The sequence below is a fragment of the Falco biarmicus genome, chromosome 7 (genome assembly GCF_023638135.1).
Source record: "Falco biarmicus isolate bFalBia1 chromosome 7, bFalBia1.pri, whole genome shotgun sequence".
Classification (NCBI taxonomy): Eukaryota; Metazoa; Chordata; class Aves; order Falconiformes; family Falconidae; genus Falco; species Falco biarmicus.
In genome coordinates this window covers 29,718,737-29,744,803 of record NC_079294.1, presented here as the reverse complement: position 1 = coordinate 29,744,803, position 26,067 = coordinate 29,718,737, and the positions used below count along the sequence as shown (strand labels likewise).

The following is a 26,067-nucleotide window of genomic DNA, read 5'->3' as shown; positions in this document are numbered from 1 at the left end:
GCCTCAGAGGCTGCTGCATGAAGGTGGCCCTGCAAGAAGTCAGCAAAAAAAAGCCCTCTACATCTTCTGTAGAGTCACTTTCCAGAACAGTGTTTCATTTAAATGTGTGTTGGCTTCATGATCTGGTTTTCCTTTCCTTGTTGAAGCGAGTGGTACAGAGGAAGGCCAGTGGATCACAGAGGGACTGCAGGCACGTGACTAACCAAATGTTTTATGAAACTTTGCCAGCCTGGGATTTGAAAAATTTGGAGTGGCTTCTGTTTCATCAAATTTAGTGTCTCTTAACATTTCCTGCTGCTGGCTTCCGTAAAAATGCTACAAACTCCTTAAACGTTCATCACTTCTCCAGGATCTTGTCTTTTTATACCTGTTTCTGATAAAACTAGTTTTCCTTATTCTTTATCCCGAGGTAGGATTCGAAAAGGGGACTTCATGATTATGATCCCCATCTAACTTTTGAAATTTATTAATACAGACACAACGAAAAATTCATGAAACTTGGTTTTCAGGGGGGAAAAGCTTTTGCTGCCAGGACCATCCATCACTGCAAGCCCTGTAGTAGATGGCAGGAGAGGTGGCCTGGGCACACTTAGATTTGGATTTCAAGGAAAAATAATGCATTTACCTATTTTAAGACTGAAAATGTAGTCTTGCCACTCCTAGTCCTTGCTTCCTGCTTGCATTTCCCCAGTACAAGTCCTCCCACCGTGCGGTGGGGAGGGCGAGGGGCAGCCGTGGGGCAGGAGCTCCCTGTGTGGGGCCTCGCTGCACCCCCACCTCCTGCTGCAGCTAAAACCCCATGGGCAGCTGCTGCCCTGCACTGTTAGGAGGCAGTTTGCGTATAGTCCGCTCAGGATGGGGAACTTTGAAGCTGTTACATGGATGTGAAACAGACAAGCATTCCCTGCTGAGGATGGCTGTTGTAGATCAGCTGCTTAGGAAACTGCTATTACTGGAAAAACTGCTTCAAATATTTGCGGGTTTGGGCTTTCCTGTCACAAGCTTCACTCTTTTGCAGTTGTTTATTGAAGCTAAACCTGCATCAAAGTCGGTATGTTGTCAGTTATCGTTTTGGACAATGTATAAGCATGTCTTTTATCCGTATACTTTATAACTTGCAATTAGAAAACATCTTCTGTGGCCATTTGGTGAAACAACCTTTTCCCATTCACTGAAAACTTCAAAGCACTGAAAGACACTGCAGGGTATGTCCTTGCAAGAAGGGACTTAGAAAAGAAATTAATTGGTTGTCCTTTGCAGTCTGGAAACACAGATTTAATTCATTATTATGGTTTTGCTTTCAATAGGAAATGAAGCTGGCCACAGAGCATTCTAATTTCTGTGCATGTTACAACCCCTTTATCAAGATCGATCTAGATAGTTTGCTTCCTGGATAGAGACAGAATGAGTTTTCTTCTCTTTGGGGAATTTTGTTTCATTGTTTTTGTAGCTCAGGGATCACAGAGAACACAAGTTCTTCCAAATTGTGCCTGCTCTCTGACGCCATAATATGTTTTGATTTGAAGGGTATCTATACTGTGGGATTATGCTGCTTAGTTTTTGTTTCTGGCAAGTTGGAGAACATCGGTTCCACTTGATGCCAGGTAGGAATAGCAAAGAATAAAGAACTTCTGCTTGAGTGGATATCTGTAATGCTATCAGTGCATAAATATTTGAGGATTTGCGAGTCCAAGACTTGTTTTCTAACATCTGTGTCTGCTCTCTAGCCAGTAGATTTCTGTGATGTGGGAAGTATCCCATTAAACATAGTTTCAGAAAACAAAACATATCAGCTCTTACCTTTTAAAAGGAATTTTCTTGTGTGTTACCATATGAGGGAGACAGAGGGGAGTGAGATAAATTGGGAAAGGTGGCAGCAGATCCTGGACAGAAAGTCCAAGTCCACCCTCTTCCATGCAACAGTTTCATGCATCCTTTCTGCAGTGCTATTTTGCTCAGTAGGAACGGCTTGTGGAAATACAAATAACCCTTTAATCATGTCTTCATTCTGCTCAAATTTAGATAAATGCTTCTGAGCCTTCTCAGCTTAGATGTTTTCAGTTCTTTTTCATCCATACCCCCAAAACAGTAGAAATGTCTCGTTTCCTATTTGCCAAATACGTAAAGATTAGGTTGAGTTTTTGTGTTGGCTGTGTGTTTGCAGACTTCTGGTAAAGCAGCTTCCTTAGCCTGTTGTGTTTCTCTAGATTCCAGGAAAACACCAGCTCCTTGCTTTGCGTGGTTATTATTCATAGTCCTGTTCGTTGAACAGTTTTCCCAGTTGCTTGACTTTTTAGCTCCCCCGCCCTGTGCCTTCTGTAGATAAATATAGCCTTCTTCCAAAGATAGCTTGGAATGGTACCATAAATATTTCCATTTCAGTTCATGGGAAAAGGAAAGTCTAGGGGATGAGTTTTGAAATTTTTGTTAGTTTGTAAATCCATCTGTAGACCAAGGTATTTCCCTATGAAAACTGTTAGTGGCCTCATTGACAGAGCTGTGAATTGCTGACTGCAGAAACTTGAAAGCATGTGGGTGCTGTGCTTCTGAGATTGTTTTTTGCAGCTCCCCATCCCTCTTCTCTGCTGTCCCCAAGTGTGTTCTTGTGCAGTTAGGGTGTGTGCTGTGCAGTGTATGAGCAGAAAGCAGAGAGCATGGGATGCACCTTTACTTTGGTTACCAGTATTCAGTCCACCTCTCATCTCCCTCAGTGTTCAGTCCATCTCCATCAGTTGGAACCTCCAGTGTTCAGTCCATCTCTCGCCCTTCATCCCATTGATAGCCATTGCATCATGATTACAACTGCAGCAGTTACATGGGTGGGGAAGCCTGCACAATGCAATTCAGTAACAGTTCACCAAAATTTTAGTAGTTGAAAATTAGGACTTGGGAACAAGTGCTTGTGTGATCAACAGTGGCACATGAGCATCATGTTTGTTGATCATACAGTATTACAGCAGTGGAGATCATCTGACTTTGCATTTGAAAACAGACTCATGAAGCGCGAGAAGCCACAAATAGTATGATAATGTGTTACATCTTACTGCTGTTGGACTCAGAAAAGTTTTTTTTCATTTCCAGAACTCAAGTTAAATTTTTAAATTGAATTTTAATTATTCTTTTTTATTATTTTTTTTATTTTATATTTTCTTCACTGTTCTATTAGTTACAGAACTTCTTTCCTTTGGTGCCTGTAGTAAGAAAGATTTACAGGGAAAGTCACCTTATTTGCAGTTCTGTTGTAAGACTGACATCCTTAACACAGTTTCTAATGTTATATTAATAAAGTTTCTGTGAGAAAGTTACGATAATTTCAGAATCTTTCAAACTAGGGAGGGGATGGCTTTTATGATTTTAAGGCATTTTGCAGCTCAATTCTTCATTATTTATTTAATATTTGTTTACACTCAAACCAAGTTACATTGACTATTTACAAGAATTGCAGTTCTGTCTTAAACAAAAAGAAATGGACCTTTCATCCTTTTATGTAAAGTTTGAATGTATACTGGGGAATAGAGAACTTGTTTAAGGTGTGAGGGAGCTGTTGCAGTTTATGTGAAACTCCCAGTATTTGTGTAACCAGTTTGTTCCATATGTAATGCCCTTCCAAGAATGTCAGTTCTGCACAGAGGTTCAGTGGCCTTGGCTAAGGGAAGAGGCCAAGCAGACTGGTTTGGCAGCTCCTCATCATCTGGGGACAGTCCACTTGAGCCAAGAGCTGGAGGAACTGGCTGCAAGTGACTTGACTTCTCCCCAGGTCATAACTGAAAGTGACAACTGCACCATAAAACCACTGGTTGTCCATATAGAAACATCCTGGGAGTTGAGCATGGGCAGTGTGAATTAATTTCTGCTTTCTCTGCACAATGTTAGGGAGAAGCAGAACATGAGAGTCCCATTTCATTGCTGCTCACAGTGTGACTATGGAAGATCCTAACAATGTGGGGTCCAGGTGATAAAGGTGGCCTATCTGGCCTTGGGTTACCCATCAGAGGTAAAAAACTGAACTAGATGGTGGACCTGCAGCCTGGGTTCTGAGGCAGCTGGCGCAGCAGGTTGGGAGATCTTGAGCTTCAAGGGAAGGTCAGTTGAGCTTCAAGGGAAGGTCAGTTGAGCTTCAGACCTTACAGACCAGCTGGTCTTTTTGTCCTGAGCAAAATCCTCTCTTGATTTCCTTATCTCCCAGCCGTAGGGGGGCACGCACCTGTGTGCTAAGCCAGGCTTGTCACAGTAGTGTTTCCGGTTACTTTATACATACAGTTAAAAGTGCAGTTGCATTTCATACCTGTGTTAGGTGTCTGCGTAATCCCTGCTTGTGTATGTGACCAGTATTTCTTGAAGTATCAATCATGCTTTCTGCAAATGTTGTTTCTTTTTTTTAAAAAAAGCACAAGTGCCCTAAACTTTTAGAGCGTTTCCACTGCCATACTGCAGTGCCACTGGCCCTAAATCTTGAAGTAAAGGGTAAATATTTATTCTCAGATAAAAACCTCAAAACAAATTCGAACAGGTTAGTCTTTTTGATTCTTTATTAGCCAGTACACTTTTTCTATATGGTTATGTATGGTATCCCAGTGTATGGATATGTGTATATATAGTGTCCTGTATGCTGATATTATCTATATATATATATAGTTTGATATGCTTTCTGGAGAAGACAGGCTATTTTAATTTGTTTGAAGAAAGTAAGTTTTGGTATCAATTTGTTTGTTAATATTTGAATGCTCAAATCATGAGTTTTTCTCTTATCATTGGCAGTTACGACTTCCCTTCAGAGGTCATAAAACCTTCAGCTCAGGGCTGGAGTTGCCACATGCAGGTTATGATGACTGAACGTGCTCTTTCTGGCTTTTATAACTCCCTTCATCACCATGATACCTGGGTTTCTGTTGTATACAGTTTTTAATGTGTGTGAATCCGTCCTCTGATTGTATAATATGACTATGTAAAAGTGATATTTCTCCTATTTTTGGATGGAACTGGGTTTTGTATGAATAAAACTTCGGCTAGAGTTGTTTCCTTTCACAGGAACTTCCATGACTGAGAGGAATAAAAACTGAAAGGGCTTAAATGGTATTAAAATACCTCATTCTGAAGTTTTGGAACAAAAAGCATAGTCTTTTTTCATCCTGAAACTTTTTTACATGAGTTCTGAATTTTGACTTGGAAAATCAAGCTGCTTGTTTCATCAGAATGAGCTACTTACATAAGGCCTGTTTTTTGGAGGAGGTGGGGGGCTCCTTAGTAGAGAAGTTTCCATCCTCAGCAAAGTCCTGCATGGTTGGGAAGAGAGGCTGTCTTCCTTACGTATTTACCTGTTTGTCCCAAAGTAAAAAGACAGGAGGCGAGAGCTACAGCTCTTTGCTTGTCCACTGTGTTTTATGCTACAGTGGCCTGCTAAAATGGTTCTTCCCCTTTCCCCTTGAGAAACAGAAGTGCTCAGCACTTGCGTTTCTTGTTCTTTTTCAGTAAAGCCACACTGAAACTCTGAAGGTTGTATTTGAATAGCTGTAATACTGTATTTTTTCCACAGATGTTTTAACTTTATTTTGGGAACCCCACAATTCTTTAAAGAAAAACTGTCAAGCAATTTTGGTACATCTAAATATAAATGAGAATTAAGGGGCCGTGTACTAGATAGATTTCAGGAGACTCTTGTTTGGGCATCTTTTCTGTTCTAGGTGGTCCCAAAGGGAGTGTGTGTGTGTGTGGGTCCTTGGCAGTGCCATTTGTTCTGTTTCTAAAGGATGACACTGACACTGTTTGTAAAATGTAGCATTTGCTGCTCTTCCCCCCAGCCCTGGTTAGAAAAAGTGGGGTGGGAGGCTTATGTAGGGTGTAAATTAGTGGAACTTGCTACCACAGAAAAATGCTGAGGCTAAGAATTAAGCAGTAGTCCCCCAAAAGGTGGAGTGTTGTTTTAACTATCATGACCAGAGCCAATACAGATATACCTGGAAGAGGGTACTAGACTTTGTGGGATTTTTAGGTTTACATAGGTCTCTCCAATACTGCACAGATTTACTGTGCTAAGCTGCTTCTCCACTCTCTGTGAAGCTTCCAATACCAGAGATGGGTCATGGAAACCCTGGACCAAACAGGCTGCTGGTTTCATCCAGTTTGGTGGCTTTCATGTTGTTATACTTTCAATAAGATTCCCTGTTTTGCGCCTGAGGCTTTTTTGCCTATGACTTCATGTGGTTTTAGTGATAAATGTGCAAATTTTGGGGGGTTTCAGCACATAGGTATATGTCTATGCATGTACATTTTATGTCAAAAGGTAGTATGGCTGCCAGAGAAGCTACTCTCTTTTGCATCTAGAAACAAAATGTACTGTTTTAGTGCAGGTGACCTGTTTTCATTACAAGAGTAAATACAGCAACAGTGATAGGAGAATTGCTTGAGACAGCTAGTCTGAAGTGGGTTTGTGTAAGCAGATTGACTAACAAACACATTAGAGAAGTTCATTTTGTTGATGAATAACTTGCAGATACCAGAAGAGGAGTGTTGGTAAGGTGCAGCCTGGCTCTGCCACTCGGGGTGAAGTTGATTGGGTTGTCACATAGACCTATGCATCTGTTTACAAAGGAACGTATTTTCCATCTCTGTGTTTTAAGATAGTTTTTCCCTTTGTGAAAGGGGAATGACTGAAGAGATTGGCCAGCTCAGATATGAGTGTGAATCAGAGTTTCATAAAAGATCTTTCTTTTCATCCTGACGCATTTCTGCTTTGTTGGCAATCTCCTCCTGTTAATTGCCACAACTCGCTCTGTGGGCTCATGTGTATGCTTCAGTTATGTACAGTAATTTTTCATTGCTCTTAAATCTTAAAGCATCAAAGATTGCACAGCCAATGAGTCTTGCTAATACAAATGTAAATGTATTGCTTTCTTGGCTTGCTGCAGCATGTGTGCACTTGTTAAATTTTCTTTTCATTAGCTTGTATGACAGATTTTTGGTATTAGAATCAGTACTACATGGACTTTATTTGTGAAAGTGGAATAACTGTAGTTTATTATTCTGCCCTTTTCAGCAGTAGTAGTTGGTGTCCAGCTTCATACAGCTGACATTTTTTTGCATTTGTTGCTTATGGCCCCTTATACCTGACTGCTGTTGCCAGTTGTTCTCTGTGCTGTAGTTTTTAACCTCACTGATGCGTTCTCTATGTTGTCTGTCTGGATAATATAAATATTGCAGAGCTCTACGCCTCTCACTGCTTTTCTCTGTAACTATTTTTATCAGGATTCCATGATATATCCTTCCACAAGAAATTCTGTTGAAACAGTGGTTACAGGCTTGATGGGAAACTTCCTAAGGTTACTCTGAAAAACTAAGATGCTCAGAACAGACTCTCTTTTTGACACTTTCACTTCAGTGTTCAGCAGTGTATATAATTCTGGGGTTTAATCTTGTGTGAGTGTGGTGGTAGTGGTATTTTTTTAAAACAGAATATGTAAAATAAAAATTACTTGCATAGTAAGGCAGATATTGAAGATTGCGTTACTAAAAATGTAGTGATGCTTTAAAATATCCATGCAGCGTTGGGAATTCGTAACTGATGGCAGTGCAGGATGCAGGTTCCAGTAAAAGTATATGAAAAAGAGATGCAGATTTAGCAAGTTTGGCATCATTTAGGTTTCATTAATTTTTGTTTAATCCAGATTAGCAGATGGAGAAAAAAATATAAACAAAACTGAATTTTGTAAACAAAATCAGAACTACTTACTGTTAATTATATAACTTTCCTGAAAAGACTTACTTTCAGGCAGCTTCGGATCAATGACAAAATTTGTAACAGCTCCTAAAGTATATATGAACTCTATTAATTGGAGCTCCTTCTCTATATTAAAAACTGTTCTCTCGTTAGCTGTTTTGCATATGAAAGATGAAGACGACAATTTTTCTCATGAGATTAAAAAATAAATAAAACAATTAATTAGAATGAAATAATTTTCTAAACTTAAGGGAATTAATAACAAACAAAGCTTCTGGAGTAGCCAGCTTTTATTTTGCAACTTGCAAGTATAACATAATGTAACAGGAAGATTTTGTACGAACACATTTATTCCATGATAGTTTAAGAGCTGTAATCAGCTATATTGCTGAAGTGATGTAGATCTTTTGGATATTAAGTGTATTTTGCTGCTTTTGCCTTCAGATGTAGAAATAGACTTACTCAGATTTGATGGAAAAAGAGAATGGAAATTTGTGCTGGAAGTGCTAGAGCTGGTCACCTTCTGTTTCCCTGGGGTTATTACCATCAAAATCCTGCTTTGAATACAGGGAAGGCTGTATTGATGAGCTCTGTATTTTGTAATGATACAGAGCAAGATCTTTAAGAGTTTATGTTGAGTGGCACTATCAAAAAAAACCTGCCCAGGTTCTCTTTTGCCTATTTCTTTGCCCATTTGCCATCCTCAATTCACTACAGTGGGTATGAGATGCCCCTGGGAAGAGTGGCTAGCACTCCCTGGGTGGTACTCAGTCAGTACAGTTAAAAACCCCACTAACAGTTGCTGTCTGATCAGTTAAAACCCCACAGAGTAACAGAGGAAGCTTTTCACAGGCTGTGTGGATTTGCCACTGAGTTTGCCTTTTGGCTAGTCTAAGACAACAAAAGCATACTTGAGCTTTAACCATGCCACATGTGACAGTGGTATGCAGCAGTCTCCAGACTAGTTCTCAAACAGCTGCCTGAGGACCTTGGAAGCAGGATCTTCTGATTGCTCAGCAGAGGGTTGGTTTGCGGGTTTGGTTTAGTTTTATTTTTTGGGTTGCATCTTTGTGTGTGTGTATTTTCTTTGGTTGTCCTTCGCAAAGTCATTTTAAGATGTTCTTGCTGCCCTTGTACAATAGCAAACTTCTTCTCAGTTGTGCTGGTGAAGACACTGTATAGTTGCACTGTAAATGAGATCCTGGTGATTTGTTCATTTTTTTTAAGGGATTGGGGCTTGTCAGGGAGGGATGAGGGCTTTCTTAAAGCATTCCTACCAGAGAAAACACATCATTGAACCGTAATCTCACTGAGGCTAGTTAGATGGCACAGTGCTCTGCTGGTAAAATTATGCTACATCTGGCTCCCAAAGCTGAGTTTCTGCACAGAAGAGCCTGGAGGCATTATCACGCTTAGTGTTGACTCAGGTGTGTTCTGACAGGTGAGTGCTGCAAACCTGCCTTAAAGGTTTCTTGACTTGCACACCTGTATTCTCAAGTCACTTACACAATATAGGAAAGTTTTCCTGTGCCAGGTAAAGCAGCTGTTGGGGAAAGAGGTGCTGCACCTGAACTTCATGATTTTAGTCTTCACAAGCTTGGTGAGAGAGGGTAATTCGCGTGGCACAGTTCGGCAGTCTGTGCATCGCTCAGCTTATGCTGTAATGCAGTAGTGGTAGAGCAGCCTGTGCCGGTACGGGAGTTGGGATCACACTGAAGTAGGCAAACACTATCCAGGGACTCTGACCTGGGGAGACGGGACTGGCAACACGAACTGATCTTTACTTGCTGTCTTCTGATTTCAAACTGCAAGGTAGAAAAGGGAGGTTGCTTTGATGCTATAAACAAGTTCACAGTATTCCTCTGTGAACGCAGGTGCTTGATTTTCACGAGGATGTCTCTCTGGCTCTGTTGTATTGCTATTGTGAAGAGGCTTTGACATTTGGATGGAAAACTTGCCATTTTAATAGCATGTGAGGAGGAAACAAGTACACAGGCTCTGGCTTATCTTTCCTTGGTCACTGGCCAGGTGCAAATAATGAACTTATTAGACTGTATTAATCTCTTAAAGGAAATGGTCTGAAATCCATCTGGTAGAGTGCTGAAAAGCAGACTCAATAAAATCCTAGAAAATTGACTGTAGGAAAGAGTTTTCTGTTGGCAGAAAGCTGAATTGGATGACCTGAGGAGAGTCCTCTGTCTGAAATTTCTGATGCAAAGGCAAACAGAAATAAGTGATGGATCCCTGAGCACAAGGTTTGCAAACTGCATTTTCAAGAGATGGAGAATTTAAATGCACTTGTTTCAGCTGATCTTCTGTAACACTGTTTCCTCAGTAAGGTGTCATGCTATGGGTAGCTTCAGCATGGTGGGGGAACCTAACATTCAGAGAGTGGTAATAGGCACAGAGCTAAGCATACTTATTACACATCTTAATTCAAAAGCCACCAAGACACCATCTGATCTCAAGCTATGTTGCAAACAAAGAAAAATCATCAGTAATCTCAGCTCTGTGTTCAAACCTGCTATCGATTTCTGTGACTGGAGATAAATGACAAGTTTTTACCATGTGACTGTTGTGTACCCACACCATTTCTGGTGGGTACTGGAATTAACAGAGCATGCCTTTTTTTCTCCAGTGACAGCCAGATGCTGGCTGAGCATGCCAGAGAGTATGTCTTTTTACACAGAAACCTTTGGTGTTGCCTCTTCATGCTAGCAGTACATTCCTTAAACGTAGTCAGATATTGTGTCTTGTGTGGTGGCTTTTGCAGCAGCCTCGCACCTGACAGCCCATCTCTTATTGATGGTCCACAAGAAGAGCTGATCTGTCAGGAGAGTGAGGCAAGCTTTATCTTTTTCCTGTTTTAATGCTGACATACTCTTCATAGCATAATGGCTGGCAGGTGCCTGAAGGTGTGCAGTAGCGAATGAGGGTATGGATGTAGTCACAGTTGTATTAAGCTCCAGAGTGCTCCTTGGGAGTACAACGGAAGCGATGTATATCTCATTATATGGAGTTTCTTGTGTTGTTGTCCTTCAGCTTCAAGACATTAGAAGACACTGTGCAGTATCTAAGTGTCAAAACTTTATGTGGACTCTTGGTGATGCAGTCTTACCAGCTTTGAAAACTTTCAGCTTATTTTGCCTGAATCAAAACTCAAGGTTAGCTTTAGGTTTGCTGGAAATGAACATCCATTGGAAACAGCTTTTTTTGTGGTTTTGTTTTAATGGACTTGCTAGATAGAAGTTTCCAATTACAGAAAAGCTAACTTTGCTTCCAAGTCTGGCTGGGAAATGGTCAACACTGATAGTCCCTTGGTAAGAGAAGTCATTGTTCCTTTTTGGCACTACCTGCGAATACAGTCATTAGCTGAAAAGTAGCAGGCTTTCTTAAATCTCCTCTTTGCTCTTTATTCTTCAGGGAGTCGTATTCTTGAATGTTTCTTAAACAAAGGCTGTCCTTTCACCACACCAACTCGGTCCTGTCACGTCGACGTGTCCCTCAGTGGTGGCATTGCCGCAGCACCGGAGCGGAGGTGTGCAGGGTGCTCCCTCGCTTCCCTTCTCCTTCATGCTGCTGCTGGAGCTTGGGAAGCGCCAACGCTGCCTGTGCCGCCCTGCATGCCTGGCTGGCGGGGCTCGGCCCGGGCACGGCGCCCTGCATACCCTGCCCTCCGGCCTGTGGATCGCCCACAAACTTGTGGAGCTCCTTGAGGAACAGTGATTCAATTCTTTGCCTCTGCAAAATCTTGCTGCTCATGCTGTGCAATTTAAAGACAAAATGCTTCCTGCTAATTATTAACAGTTACTCTGTAGGAACAGACTCATTATAGGGGCACTGAACCCTGGCCTGCCATCCTTTTCAGCAACTGAACAATGTGAGAGGGAGGGGGAAGAAACTAGGAGAGAAACTGGAGTGCTGGCACCAATTAGTCCTGAGATTAGTCCTGAAAGAGGATTGCAATTTCAAGGCCAAAAAGAGTAGGGAGTGGGTAAAAGGATTTGAAATGAGATTATAGGACCTAAAAGCGCCTTTCTTTTGTTAGGGAAATAATTCAGCAGTTTTGCTCAAGCCAGTGAGACAATCCAGTTTAGTGGCTGAAGTAGATGTGTGTCCTGTTGCTTTTTAAGGTTCTTTAACTAAGTTGATCCCCAGTTGCATTTGTTGGTGCTTCCTGCGAAATCAAAGTGTTTTCATCAAACAAACAAAAACACAGAGGAAAGCTATTGCCTCATCAAAAGACCTGTTGTTTGTCAGGAAGCTTATTTGTATTCTTTAAAAGGGGAGCCAAGGAAAGGAGGCAGACTGAACGCCCTTTTCTTCTTTGGTGAAACTTTTTTTCCTGGTGGTTACTACGAGACTGGCACCAGAGTCACCCTTTCACCACCCATCCTACAGATGAGGTTCAGTGCTGGTTTTTGTTTGTTGGCCTGTTCAGAGATGCAAATCAGGCAGTTCCTACTTCAGTTAAAAGCACCATCTCCTATCAGTGCCATAGTGGTGGACGTTGTCCTTTTCCTCTGGGAGGGAAGCGGGCACTAAGCCTTGCTGCCATATTGAATAGACCACAGTGTGCGCTCATGTAACAGGTGTGTCAGGGGCTGAACACTGGAGCTTGCTTGGAGGCAGCAGAAATAGAGGTCTTCACCCTCTTCTCCTTTCAGAAGAAGAATTACAAGCGGGGAATTACTGAAGAGAATTACAAACATAGTGGATTTAGTAGGAAATGTTTTGCTTTAGTCTATTCATGCAAGGCTGCGTGAAATGGTGACTCTTTTTCTGCCCTTCCCAAGAGGGAAATGGTTTCTCTTGGGGTGGCTTAGACTCAAAAGTTGTGGAGGGATCGGGAATATATCTGTTACCAGCTTTTTCTGTCTGTCTGTCTGTCTTCTATTTTTCAGTGAAATTTCTTAATGTGAAACCCTGTGTAGGTAGTCTTGAAAGACTTGCTTTCAGTTCACTATGGCCACAGGTTTAGGGGAGTTTCTTGGCATAGAGTAGTGAGTTCTGCCACAGTCTTGATTTCCCTTGCAACTGCATTTCACACTAGCCCTTATTAAACCTGCTTTCATAGGCAAATGCTTAAAGCTGTCTCCCGTTGTGGCACTGCGAGGTTAGCAGGCATCATCTTGCCACTCAGGCTAGTGTAGCCTGAATAATGGGCAAGATTGGATTGTATGGGGAATATACTGTTTGAGAAAAACCTCTTTTTTAATGGAGGGAACCCTTTTTCTCTAGACAAAACCATTAAAATAGGATATTTTGCATACTGTTCTTGAAGTTGAGTTGTTCTCTTTGAACTTGTTCATAAACAAGTGTTTTAATTCCCATCCAAGGCACACGTTAAATGCTAAATTTTTGTCCCTTTTGTTTTTTATTCCGTTACACTGCTCTCATACATATATAATCTAGTGAATCTGACTTGCTGCTTTATAGCCTTCATAACCAATTCTAGAATCCCTCTAAGAAAAGAGGGAAAGAGAGGCTGAGAGACAAATCCATCAGCAGTTTTCACACATATTGGTGAAGAAACACATGCTTTCATCCTTTAGTTGTGAAGCTGTCCCATGCTGAAATGCTAAAGGTTCTACAAAATAGCCAGAAACTTTCTGAAATAGAATAAAGACAATAATAAATTCCAGAAGGGATTCAGCAGAGGAGCTAATGTGGAGGAGGAGACAGTTTAAGCAGGGGGTTAGCAATGACAACAGAAAAATGGTTTGGAAAGGGTAGAGTGCAATGAGATGACAACAGTTTCTGCTGATGGCATCCAAGTCCTTCTTTACTTCAAGTCATGTTTCTCTATGATCTAAAACTTGAGTGCAGGGATTTCTAAGGAGTTGTTGGTTGAGCATGTTCCAGTCCAACTGAGAAGTGCAGGTGGTATTTGCTGCACCTAGTAGAGGCAGCTATCTGGATGGTTCAGTGCTGCAAATGGCTGGGCTTGGTGCTTTCCAGTTTATGTGTATTTACTTTCAGTCCTTTGTGTGTTGACTGGAAAAATTTGGTAATGCACTGTTTGTGACATGGAAAAAAGAGACTTGACTATCAATGAAACTGCCAACATGAGAATTAATAGGTTTGGCAAAGTCGTTTGTTCCATTTTTTCCCCCATGATTTGTCAGAAGTTACATTAACACATGAAGAAAATATTTCTGCTTAATTGGTTGTAGTAAACGGATGCGCTATAAATTAATTGCCTCTTTAATGTTTAAAAGGTTATGTCCCATTCATTTTATAACTGATGAGTATCATTTCATTAGAATGAGCAAGCTTGAGGTCATCTGATATTTGAAAAGCATAGTTTGTTACTTTCTGTGATTTGCTGCTTTAGAGGCTCAAATGATAATCTGAGGGTGTCAGGGTTCAGTGTCTCTTTCTAAACACCAGTGAACCATAATTAATTGTTTCCTGTAATCTAAGTCATTGATTTTCTATATTTGAGGTGATCCAAGGAACAGCTTTACTCCAGGGATTAATTACAGAGAGAGAGACTGCACATACACTCATCAACATACTTTTGCTAGTTAATGATAATTTTTTGCAACCGCATGACGGATACCGATTTCAACTGGAAGGAGAATTACACAGTATCTGATAGATAACCGTGCCCATCCTTAGTAGTTCCTTTTGGTGCCTGCAAAGTTTGTGCCCCTTGTAGTGAAATACCTCAGTTTTGGGGGTTGCCCACCAGCAGTTGGACCTCCCAGAACTTCTTGGTTTGTTGAGGAGAGAGCTTGCGGTCTTAACACAGGCTGTTAAACCAGTGTTGTTCAGTGAGGGGCACAGGGGATTGCTGAACTGTCATACTTGGTTTTATTCTTTAACTTTCTTGAACTTCATCAAGAGAGTGAATGGCCTAGACGCTCTCCCTAGGCTTCTATGTTTTGGCACAAGGTTGCTACCAAACTGCTGTTCAGATACACCACGTGGAAACAGTAAATGTGGATATTTGCAAGTTTTTGTGACTCTTTTCATGTGCATAATGATTTTTTTCAACCATCCCCACATGAAGTCACAGTGGATAAAGCAGAGATGTAGAGACTAGTGTCTCATCACAAAGCAATTGCCTGCCCACCTTCACCTTTCTTCATACAGCTGTTATTTCTAAACCTCTGCTTTCTGCTGCCAATCCCAAACGGAAGAGTGGAGTGTTTAAGCCCTGTCTTGCTGAGTTGCATCCCAGTTTTCGCACAAACAGCTGAGGGGAAGCAGCAAACAGAAGGAAGGTTAGACCATATCATTAATTTCAAGAGGGAAGCCAAGATTTGTGAAATAACAATGCTGTAAGACAGTTTCTGGAAGACTAGTCTCCTTCTTAGTAGAGCTACAACTTCAACAGACATGGGAGGAGTCACTGGCTTAAAGGTAGGAGGGTGACTTCTTGCTATAAATTATGCGAAGGTCAGCTTTAATGAGTTCCTTCATTCATGCAGGTAATACTGTAACTTGAGAGAATTATTAGAATGTTATTAAGTACAATGTTAGTATTCTCAACAGGCTGAGCAGCTGTTCAGAGAGGTAAGGATTAGGGATAAAGATGCACACTGAATTTTATTTCCCATTACAGGTGGGAGGTTTATTTTTCTACTAAGATGAAAGTGGCTAAAGATAATTTTAAAATTAGTCAAAATGAAGTCCTCTGAGTATTAGTCTACAGTTAGATTTGCAGAATGTGTGAAACTCATTATTTCATAGCTCTGCTTTGAAAATGTTAAGTAGCAGATACTGGGAGTTGGGTGCTGTGGATATCGCTACTGTGAGAATAACTAGGAGTGTCTTGTTCTGGATGACGAGAGAAGTACAGATAATGTACAGTTCCCAACCATGGTTCAGTGGGGCTGCTTCATTTTGGCAGGGGCTATAAAGAAGGAAGAGACTTCTGCAGTGTAAGTATCTGTGAAGTCTCATCTGCTCAGCCCCTTGAATTTGAAGCTTTGTTGACTTGAAGACTTTTCTCGAATAAATGGAAAATTCCCATCTTTTCCCAACTGATAGGATAGAATTTAGTCAAACTTGTACCATTTGCTTTAAATTTTCTGAACAGTGGAGGGCATATTATAATTCTGCTTTTAATTTCCTCTGTATCCAACTTGAGCCGATTTGGATCCATTTAGGAGAGATACTAAACCATTGTAGGTGCAAATAATGTTAGTGATGAGGAGCCCTAACATGATGGTATGGGTTGTCAGCAGGGGCTTGGAGCTGAGAGGTGGGGCATCTGGGGGCTGGTCCTGGTCTGCCAGGGTTTGCTGGGTCTTTTGGAGGTGTGTTATTATCTCGGTATGTTTTCCTTTCTGTGAATGGAATTGGTATCTCTGTAGCTCTGTGGGTGGGAGGATTGATCTAAGTGATGTCTCTACAATGCCTTTGAATGCAAAAAATACTGTATTCTCTTCCCTCTTTGTTACATCTCTAGACCCAGACTGCAAGGTGAAACAGCCCAGTGTTAGGTGCTGTAGTTTCATGTGTGTGTTGGTCTCTTCCTCCCACATCCCTAAAATACAGCTATGAGTGCTTCAGACTGAGTAATTGCAGGAATGTGAATGAGTGAAAACTCACAAATTTTAATACTAAATTTTCTATGCCTTAGCAGTTTTTTTTTCTAAAAACGTTATTTATGCATTAAACTTCTGTGTTGGTGATAGAAGCACCCACAAACTACCATTTGTCTTTGAGCACCTAGCGTGCTGTGCAGTATGATCCTCAGGCACTGATCTTTTGCGAGATAAATGTATGACCATTGAATGTAGGACTTGTCTACTAGATATGCATGAAGAGGTAGAATTGAGATTATAGGAAAATGTAATTGCAGCTTTCCAAATCTGTGAGTACTTACTTCTGTTTTGTTACTAGTATCGTCATGTTTTCTGCTTTTATGTAACTTTCTGACACACACATAAAACACTTTGGTGTATGGCCCAGTGACTGCAAATCTCTGCACCCTCCTCTGCAGCAGTGCTGCAGAGGCTGTATGCACATGATACTTCCCAGGGAAAACTATCCTCAGCATCTGGGAGAGGTTAAATGTTCCAAGGGAGAGGTTAAACATTCGTTTTGTCCTCTGCTGCTGTAATTCCAGAAGCCAGATTAGTTCTGAATCATCTGAACTACATTCATTCAAGATTAATGAGAGAGACCAAGTATGGAAAATTTCAGCTGCCTTGGCTTCGAGCGAGTGGTGGAGGAGGAGTTAATACTGGCAGCATCCTGCAGGTCATGCTTAGTTTTGAGTTTCCTTAATGCTTAAATTGGTAAAAGGAGGAATCGCACCATACCGGATAAACAAGAATTTCAGCGAGCAACATGAAGCATTTGTGGGAGACTTAAAAACCTCTCCTTCCTTTTTACCAACTATGTCTGTTTTGTTGGAGATCAGATATGCCCTTTTGTGTTTGCACATTTGTAACTTTGTGCATGTTTAAGGTACTTTGGTGTCTTTAAAATTAACAAGTGGCATATTCTCACTAATAGGTGACAAGCTGTTCTAGCAGAGATGTGTGTATCACTAATCTCAAGTCCAATTGACTGACAGGCTATGGTTAAGTTGTGGTTAGAAATGTGAGTGGGAGCCTCGTGTAGAAGGTATTTGTTAAATCCAGGCAGGTCTACCAGCAAAGCTGTTTGAAGTTCTGCAAAAATAATAAATCAAGAATTCAGGACTAGAATAACAGAAGTCAGTGAGGTGACCTTGGGCTTTTTAAAAATTTAATGTTTCAATTTTAGAGAAATACTTCATTTAGTAGAGCTTTACAGTGTTGTGCCTGAGTGGCAGCTCTATGGTTTCACTGCAGGTCAGTTCCTCAGGTGGTAGGCATGGAAGTTATCTAGAGCTTTGTCTGTGCTGTAGCATTAACTATTAGAGCAATCTTTTTATATCAAGTGGAAAATGAAGGTGAGCCTAGATATAGGCAATTGGTAGGACTAATTTGTTTTCTGTAATCTGAGATTAAAGACTTTTTTTCCTTCCAGTGCAATTCTGATCAAGAAAAAAACAAAACAGAAGTGAAGCTCTTCTTCTCTGTCACTTGTTTTGCAGCAAATGAAGGCTTTTATCAGAAAACTGAAGTGCTCCATTTCTGATTTTGTGGAATAGAAGTGAATCAAACTTTCCTCCAGTGGCCAGGTCAGCGTTCAGTGCTGCTGCAGTGCAAAAGAGGCCATAGTCCCCTGTGGTCTCAGGGGCCAGTGGCTGTCCGTAAACAGGATCTTCTATTCATCTGGGCTTCAGGGGACTAACCTGTGGTGCCTGCATGAGCTGGCACAGACATGCTCGGTAGCACATGAGCAAGTTTAGGTAACTGTGAAGTTTCCCCAGCCTGACGATCACCAGTTTTTCATCCAGTGATAGATAATCTGGGAACCACTTAATTGCAGTTGTGAAATAGAGGAACACAGCACTACAGCATGTGAAGTAATCTGCAGTGTTTTTCCTTCCTTAAAAATTAGGAAAGCTACAAATAACAACCCATACTCTAGAAGTGGGCTGTGTTGTTCCTTCTTTAACTACATGCACTTCAAAACAGTATTCTCTCACCTATTGTGTTGTTACTTAACAATTCTTTATTCCTCCCAGAGATATGAAGACTGTGTCGGTAAGAACTTACTCCTGTTTTTAACACAAAAGAAGAAAAAGAAAACTGAGACAGAAAAAATGAAATGACTTGCCTGAAGTCACTGTGTGATTCAGTGGTAGAGGCAGTATTAGAACTGGAGGCTGATAGCTGGCATATCCCAATTCCCAGTGGAGACAAATCTGTTTTAATTAAAAGTAATGTGGGACAGTTGTCTCACCAGGAATTTTAAAATATATGTGAACTTTTTCCTGTTACAGTATTTAGCCTGGAATTATAGTGTGTTCACAATAAATGTGTTAAAATATTTAAACATGGGTTGCTGAGAAATTGCAGTTTGTACTATGATTGGCATACCTTAAATAGCCATCTCTCTTAAAACACAACTCTCTAGAAATCATGTTTTGATTTATTTAACGAAGAAATCCTCTGTTGTTGTCCATAAATATATGTTCAGGTCTTGGCTAAGACTAAAATTCTGGCTGAAGGCTGCAGAGTCTTACCAAGGGGACAAGAAGGCTTCATATATCACGTCAGCAGCAGTCACTGATGGGCTCCATGTTTTTCTTGAAATCAGGAATTACCCTTTTTATCCCTCATTCCGGAAATTTAACAAACTTTTTTTATCATAATTTTTTTCTCTTTCCCTCCCGCTATCTGTTTTCATGCTTAATTACTTTTTTAAGTGGAGGTATTGGCAGGAGAATGGCTTTGGCTATTTGAAGAATGTAAAGATTTGGCCAACTTCCCACTTCATCCTTCAAAAAGTAGCATTAAATTTTATTTTCAGGCATTTAGTTCATGAATAGCTTTCCCGAGCAACTTTTCTTTTGTCTTTAATAAAAATTTAGATGTAATCCCTCTGGCAGTCATGTCATATAGAAAACTCATTTAGAGTGCGCAAGAGATCAAAATTTTATTGTTCACTCGAAAATGTTAGGCACCCTAGAGAAACCAGGAAAGACTCCATCTAGGAGCTTAAAGTCTTGATTCCACATGTCACAGTAAGTGAGAGATACTGAGAGACAATAAAAAAGGGAATTGTAGAGGAAAGAGAAGCATTACCAGAATATTAGATCAGGCTTCATAAATTAAAAATTAGTATTGTGAATTCATAGATCTCTTTAAGAATAATGTTTTGTCAGTTACAGAAAATTCGAGAAGATGGAGTAAAGGGTTCATATATTTTAAATCTCTAAAGTAATCAATTTTCATTAAAATCAGGAAATACCTTAACACGTACCTTCCAGATTTATTTTATTTTTTTAATGTATTGTCATTAGCCCAGGTTAGTAGAGGTTTTTTCCCTTTGATTGGAGAGGAAGCTTGCTTGCCTGTTGCTAGGTGATTGCTAATTGTGATATTAACTGCCAGCAAGCTGCTGGCAGGGATTGTAAATTCTTTTTTCCTTGTTAAAAGAACATGTGTATTAGAGGTGCAGCAGTACCTAAATGCTGCTGTATTGCTCAAAATTTATAATGGGAGTGATATATTCTTTAATGTATCTATGGTTATGCACCCAGGTGTAGAGCATTAACCCCTCTTTGCCGTGCAGTAGTCTTGTTAGCCCCATCCAGTAATGGCATTAAAGTTGAGTGTAGAAAACGGAGCTGATAGGGCAGTAGAAGGATCTGAGCCCTCCGGTACAAGCAGTGAAGAGCTGACAAGTATTAGAGGAGTCCTCAACGAGAATGAGATGCTGTCTGTCCTGTGTTCACTCTGCAAGGTCATGGCAGTGTGGTTTGGACTGAGTGACCTCTCATGCCATCTGACAGCCACGGTGCAGACCGTGTTTGTGCAGCATGGGAGCCAAGAAGGCTGTTTGTTGCCGTAGTCATGAATATTTCTCATGCCTTACACAGGGTGACCGCTGTGACAAAGTACCATTCATCTTGCAGCATCAAGGGGTGCTGTATTACCACAAAAGTATACTTCTTAAGCTTTCTTCTCAGTTACAACCCCATCCAAAATTTACTTCTTAAGGAATGGTAAAAACTGCTGTCTTCCAGCGTAGTTGGACATCAATTTTTATACCTTATGGTAGCAGTCTGAGTCCAGCTTGCATTGGGAGCTGAAAATACCTGTCCAGAGCATTGTTCCCTGCTGCCACTAGATGCAGGGTTTCATTGGCTGCAGTCAGGTAATGGCACCTACAGCTATTATCTGAACAAATTGAACATAAGAATAATTGTGGTTTAGTGCTTTTCAGAAACTTTCAGAGGTGGGTTTTCTATACCAGCAAGGTGCTCTGTTGGTTACTTTTTGACAAAATAGTTTGTTGTTTCTAGGTTTGGTATCCTTCTTGACATTTCCTTCACTATTTGTTAGAGGTGTAGGTGAGACTTGCAGTGAAGTCTTTTACTCTGTGGATGGTTGGTAATGGAGTACTTACAGTGCGGGTACAGCGATGCCTTCGTTCCCTTCATCTGGCAAGCTGCAGCTTTCACTCCCAGAAGTTTTGCAGCTATATTGCTGTCCTGGTAACTGCTGTCAACCCTGCGGAAGAGGGTGATGATTGCAGTGAATTGGGTGTTCTCCCATCCACTTGTTCTGCATTACTGGGAACTTACTGCCCCTGTCAGGAGAGGAGGAGTTGTATTTCTTCCTGCCACACCTTTTCACAAAATCCATAGGCTGAGCTGGATGTAGCGGCCCTTGAATCAATCATCTGTGCCCATCATTTTTGCCACTGGTAAGGGCTGGAGAGGGGATCCACTGTGTCACTGCAGCCTGTTTGTGGTCTGGCAGCTGTTTGCTGCCTACAGGTTCTGTATTGAGTATATTGTGTGGCTCAGCTGATACTGTTCACCCTTCTACCCGCTACTGAGCTGTCCCGCCCTGTTCTCCGAGCCTTTCCTCAGAGCTAGAGTGTGCTTTAGCACTAGCTATGCCCCAGCAGCTGAGCCCGCCACCTCTTAGCCATGGTGGGCCAAGGTGTCTGCGTAGCATATTCCTTGCCTCCCCGCTGAGCCTTCTTTCTTCAGCCTAATAGCTCTCAGCCTGAGAGGCGTGCGTTTGGAGGGGTTGTTGGCTTGTTTGTTTGTTTTCCCCCCTTTCCTCTGTCCTCCTGATTTACCATCACCCTCCAGATGGATTTGGTAACTCAAGTCATTGGCCTGTATTTACTGCCTTTCTTCTGTGTTTTCATCATCCCTTAATTGTGGCGTGTAGTCCCACACAATTGAATTTGTTTTGAATTTTTAGTTGTTTGGGTTTTTTAAATCTATTAATCAGGCCTCTCTGACAAAGAGGCCTGTGAGAGTTTTTGGCATAGTTGTGAAATACTGCAACTGAGAGAGAGAATTCATACCCTGGCTTTTTTTAGTGCTTGGCTTTAAGAACCGCAGTCATCTTGCTCTAATGTGAATTCCAGAAGACAAAGGATTTATATTTCCTTTTTTAAGTCTCTTGAAGCCTGTGCACCTTTTAAAGATTTTTATAAATGCATGGCATACATTTTGGTAGAAATAATTAATCAGGGGGAGCTCGCACACGTTATTGCTTCTGTACGCCCTGAGAGCTCCTGGTCGGGCTGGCCGGCTGCCACGAACCCTTGCTGGCTGGCCAGCCAGCCTTCATGTCGGCCTGATGGTGTCCAAATCAACACATTCCCATGGAATGGTTCAGATTTCAGCAAAGCAACATTTTCCTATGGAAAAGCCTTCCCTCAGAAAAATCCCATGCTTGGGGCCCTGCGACACAACAAAGTTTCCTACTGGTTGTGTCATCAGAGGAAAAACAGTTCATTCCTTGCCTTGAGCGGAAATCAAGTCCCACCTGTCATTAAAAATTGATAGCGAATCCCCAGGAAAGGCTGGGTTTGATCAGGGGTAGCTCCTAGTTCCAGGTATCTCATTTCAACACAAGCAGATGCTCACAGGTTACAACACTGCTAGTTGTTAGTTATCTCAGCTACTCGTTTTCAGCAAGCATGCGAGTACTTCATTTGTTCCCTGCGGTGATGCACAGATGCTGTAGTGACAATGGCTGTGCTACAGAGAGGTGGATGATGCACTGGATGGATGTGGACTCACGCTCCTGGATCCTGTTTTATGCATTTGCTACAAATCCTGTTGCAGCCTGGATATCCTTTTGGCTGCAGGTATGTTTGAAACGGTAGTGTTTCCTGCAAATCAAACCAACAGTCCTTGACAGGTAACTGTTGGCGTTTCACTTGTCATCTTATCCATAAACTATACTAATTCATGTTCTTTAAAGATACTTGTTTAAAATCTTTATAATCGATTCAAGTCTGCCTCTCCCCCACCCACCCTCCAAGTGCCCTGTGCTCATCTCATCTGGAAGTTAAGTCAGTCTAGACCTGTGCATACTACAAATGTATTGGGCCACAGGTTTCTTCGCACTGATGTAACAGTTCAAACTGGTTACTGCTTTTCTTCTAGTAGCTGTGTGGGGATTTATTAGAAATCAAATATTACTTTAGTGAGTGTGTTTAGTTCATAAGTTTTGGGGAAAGCTCCATCAATAATGCTAATTGCGTAAATAGTAATCTTACAGCATGTATTGATTACAAAAGAAAATTCTAAAACCAGGTTTTGAGTTTCTATTTTTTCTAAATACAAAATATGCTGTACTTCTATAGGAGAACCAGCCACTTTTCTCTGGTAGCTTACGGACTACACTGAAGAAACAATTAGTTGGAAAAAACACCTGGGATGGACTAATTGTTTTTTTGTTGTAGATTGTCTTTAGAAGAATTAACTTCTCCAAATGGTTTCTTAATCTGGAACAGGGAGGAAGCAGCTTTTGAACACTTTAAAGGGAGAGTTTAACTCTGTCATTTCTCAACTTGAAGTATGTTTTAATAATTAATACCCTCTGAGACTTCACGTGCCAAAGTTTGTGAACAGAAAGAGAATTTATCCAACACAGATCAGGCACAGCTTAACTTCAGCAAAGCCCTGAAAACACAGAAGTTTGTTGTTTGAAAGGCTTGACCGGTCACTGTGGTACATAATTTACATGCTTGAATTCTTTAGCTTCCTTCCCTGGGAAGGCACAGTTAATTTTCTCAGTTCATGTGGGTTTGTGCTGAATCAGATGGAGTTTTTTTATGAGGGCCTTGGGCTTTTTTTCAAGCTGGAAAATAAGATAAATCAGTATGGCTTTGTTTCTCTATTGGAGACATTTTGTCTATTCAAATATATACACTTTTCCCTCTCCTTTCTTTAACCCTCTTCTACCCATGTACAGGCATACGGTAGCCTGGGAGTAAAGTTTTTCTATGGCTTCATTGCAAAATTTCACCTTCTTTTTCTTGGGCTTTTGAATGGCATATAGTTACCATACTGTGATTTCTGATTTCTGTGGCAAATTTGTACAGTATGAAGACTACGGTATGGCTTTCTACTTGTGGTGTGATGGGTCCCGTCCCAGAGATTATCGTGGACTCTGATACAGTATAAAACTGTGAGCCTGTCCTACAGGAGCATGAATGCCCTCAACAGCTCTTGACCTTCATGTGAGTTGAGGAGCTACACTTGAAGAGCTGGCGCTTACTATAAGGAATGCAAACAATTGGTTACATCAAACCCATGAAGTGAGCATCTGTATTCAGATGAGTGCATGCCCCAGAGCACTCCAACACTTACGAATGTAGACCTACTTAACTTCTTTTTGGTTGCTTTGCTCTAGGTCTCCATGCTCCTTCCCCACCCCCCCGCCTTTTTTCTCTCTCTCTTTTTTTTTTTTTTTTTGGTTGTTGTTGTTCAGGAGTATTGAAGGCTTTTATTATTCATGTAATTGCTTTGGATCCTTTTACAGTCTGTATTTTAACACAGTGAAGTTTTTATATGTTAGCACAAGAGTCTGCAGAATAATTGTGAAAGCAGTGTTCTTTATATATGGCGTTTTATCAGAACTTTGCCTATGTTGTCAGTGTAATAGACAAACATCTGTTTTCCATTTCATTGCATTTTGTGTAGCAGTACTCAACTCAAGAGGAGACAAAAGTAACTTTGAACAGAAGTGGCATGTTGGGCTTAGTTCACAATTTGCCTCTGAAGTGGAAGGTGGGTTACCTTAAATAGGCAGTGCCTTACAACAGTCTTACTGAAAGATATTTAGTCTCTTATTTTTAATTTGTGCTCAAATTTGGGCATAGCGATTATTTATATATCGATAGCATAGTGATTTCTGCTAGGTACTGTGCTTCTAGAATACTTGCTGTGCCTGAGCCCTGGGATGACATCAGTGAACTCCTGCAGGTGGTACCTGCCCCACTGAGGATGCCCCCCCCCAGCCGGGGCACACCTGGCCAACAGTCACCTGCACTGTTAAGAAAAGAGCCAGGTTACCTTTTATTTCTGAGAAGTTTGGTCCTTCTGTTAACAGGCGTGGCTGCTGTAGGAAGGAGAGCTGTTCTGGAGGGGTGTCGGCGCAGTGGTGCTCCACTGAGGAGGGGCACGGGCAGCCATGAGGCGCTCCCTCACAGCCTCCCCTCTGCTCTGGCTGTTGGAGCGGGTGCTCTGCCATCCTGTTGCCTGCAGCACCGTGGGGCTGTGCTGAGGCAACAAAGGAAACAAGGTTTGGAGGATCACAGCGATGTTCCCTCTTGTTCCTCTTCCCTTTTCCCGCGTTTGAATCCGTTCTCCACCTTCAGCTGTGCCAGTCAGAGGAGACGCCTCTTGGAGGCCATTACTGTCGGGCAGCCACCATGGGAGCAGGAGGCAAAGACAGAGCGGGGCCTGGCGGTGGCCCGAGGTCAGGAGAGGGCTCCAGTTCAGGTGGGCACTCGCACATGCCAGGCACCCAAGGGTCTGCCATGGCCACCAACCCCGCTGGGGGACTCGCAGGAGCTGCTACAGTCACCGAGCACACGTGCATGGCAAAGGCCAAGCTTCGCTAATGCCGGTGCTTGCGGGCAGCTCGCTGAGCTGTGTGTTTTCAGACACAGTGAGGCGACCGGCGTGCGAGGGGGTTCGGTGGGCAGGGTGGCTGAGGCACAGGCACCGCTCCGTGCCTGGCTAAGGCTTTTCCAGGTGGATGCGTTAGCTGGGGTGGCACATTGTCATGGCTGAATAAAAGCCATAAAGAATTTGAGGTTTTAGCAGATGGCTTTGGGAAAAGGTGTATATTTTGCCGTACTGAGAGTTCAGTAAATGTGTTTGATTTGGGTGGGTTTTTTATTATTCATTCCAGGTTGCTTTTTTTTTTTCCTCTCTTCCTCTAAGAAAGCGTGGTGTGTGCTTTCCTGAGGAGGTTTTTTCTTGTTTAGAGAATATGAATCTTGACTCAAATTAACCAATTTCTAATGTGAAATTTTAGACCCTTGCTTGAAGGCAAAAATGCCGTGATGTTACATCAGCGTTGAAAGCAAAACAGAATTCATGCAAATAGTAACTTATAATTGTTTAATATAAATGGGATTTTTCTTACGCTTATTTCTTATTACCTTTAGCACATCAGGTCCACCCATTTGGCCAGGAAGCACCTTTTTCAAGAGAAATGGAGCCCTTCTACAAGGTAGGTGATGGATACCACACCTTGGAATAACTGTTCTACTTAACAAGTACCTCTTGCAAATTGCACAGCTTTTGTAATATTAACTGGGCAGGAAGTAACCGAATGTTTTTTGTTTCCTTTAACCTGTCTCCTTTATTGTGCATTTGGTGCCTTGAAAATGATGATTTACTACATACAGTGAGTGTAGTCTACGAAAGTTGCTGGGTTTTTTCTTTCTTCAGATATTAATTTGATTACTATAAAATATGGCAAAGGGCGTCTCCTCCCCCACCCCCCTTTGTGTGGTTAAAG

At 41.5% G+C, this 26,067-nt stretch overlaps 1 protein-coding gene across 10 annotated transcripts in view; it reads left to right on the top strand.

Annotated features, from left to right (window-relative positions):
- FOXN3 (forkhead box N3) overlaps window positions 1-26,067 on the top strand; it is a 212,019-nt gene that overhangs the window by 109,855 nt on the left and 76,097 nt on the right. For all 10 annotated transcript variants that reach the window (XM_056346820.1, XM_056346829.1, XM_056346828.1 and 7 more), the window contains one exon: window positions 25,712-25,776. In XM_056346820.1, the coding sequence (XP_056202795.1) occupies window positions 25,712-25,776 (65 nt within the window). The remainder of the gene's footprint in view (window positions 1-25,711; window positions 25,777-26,067) is intronic.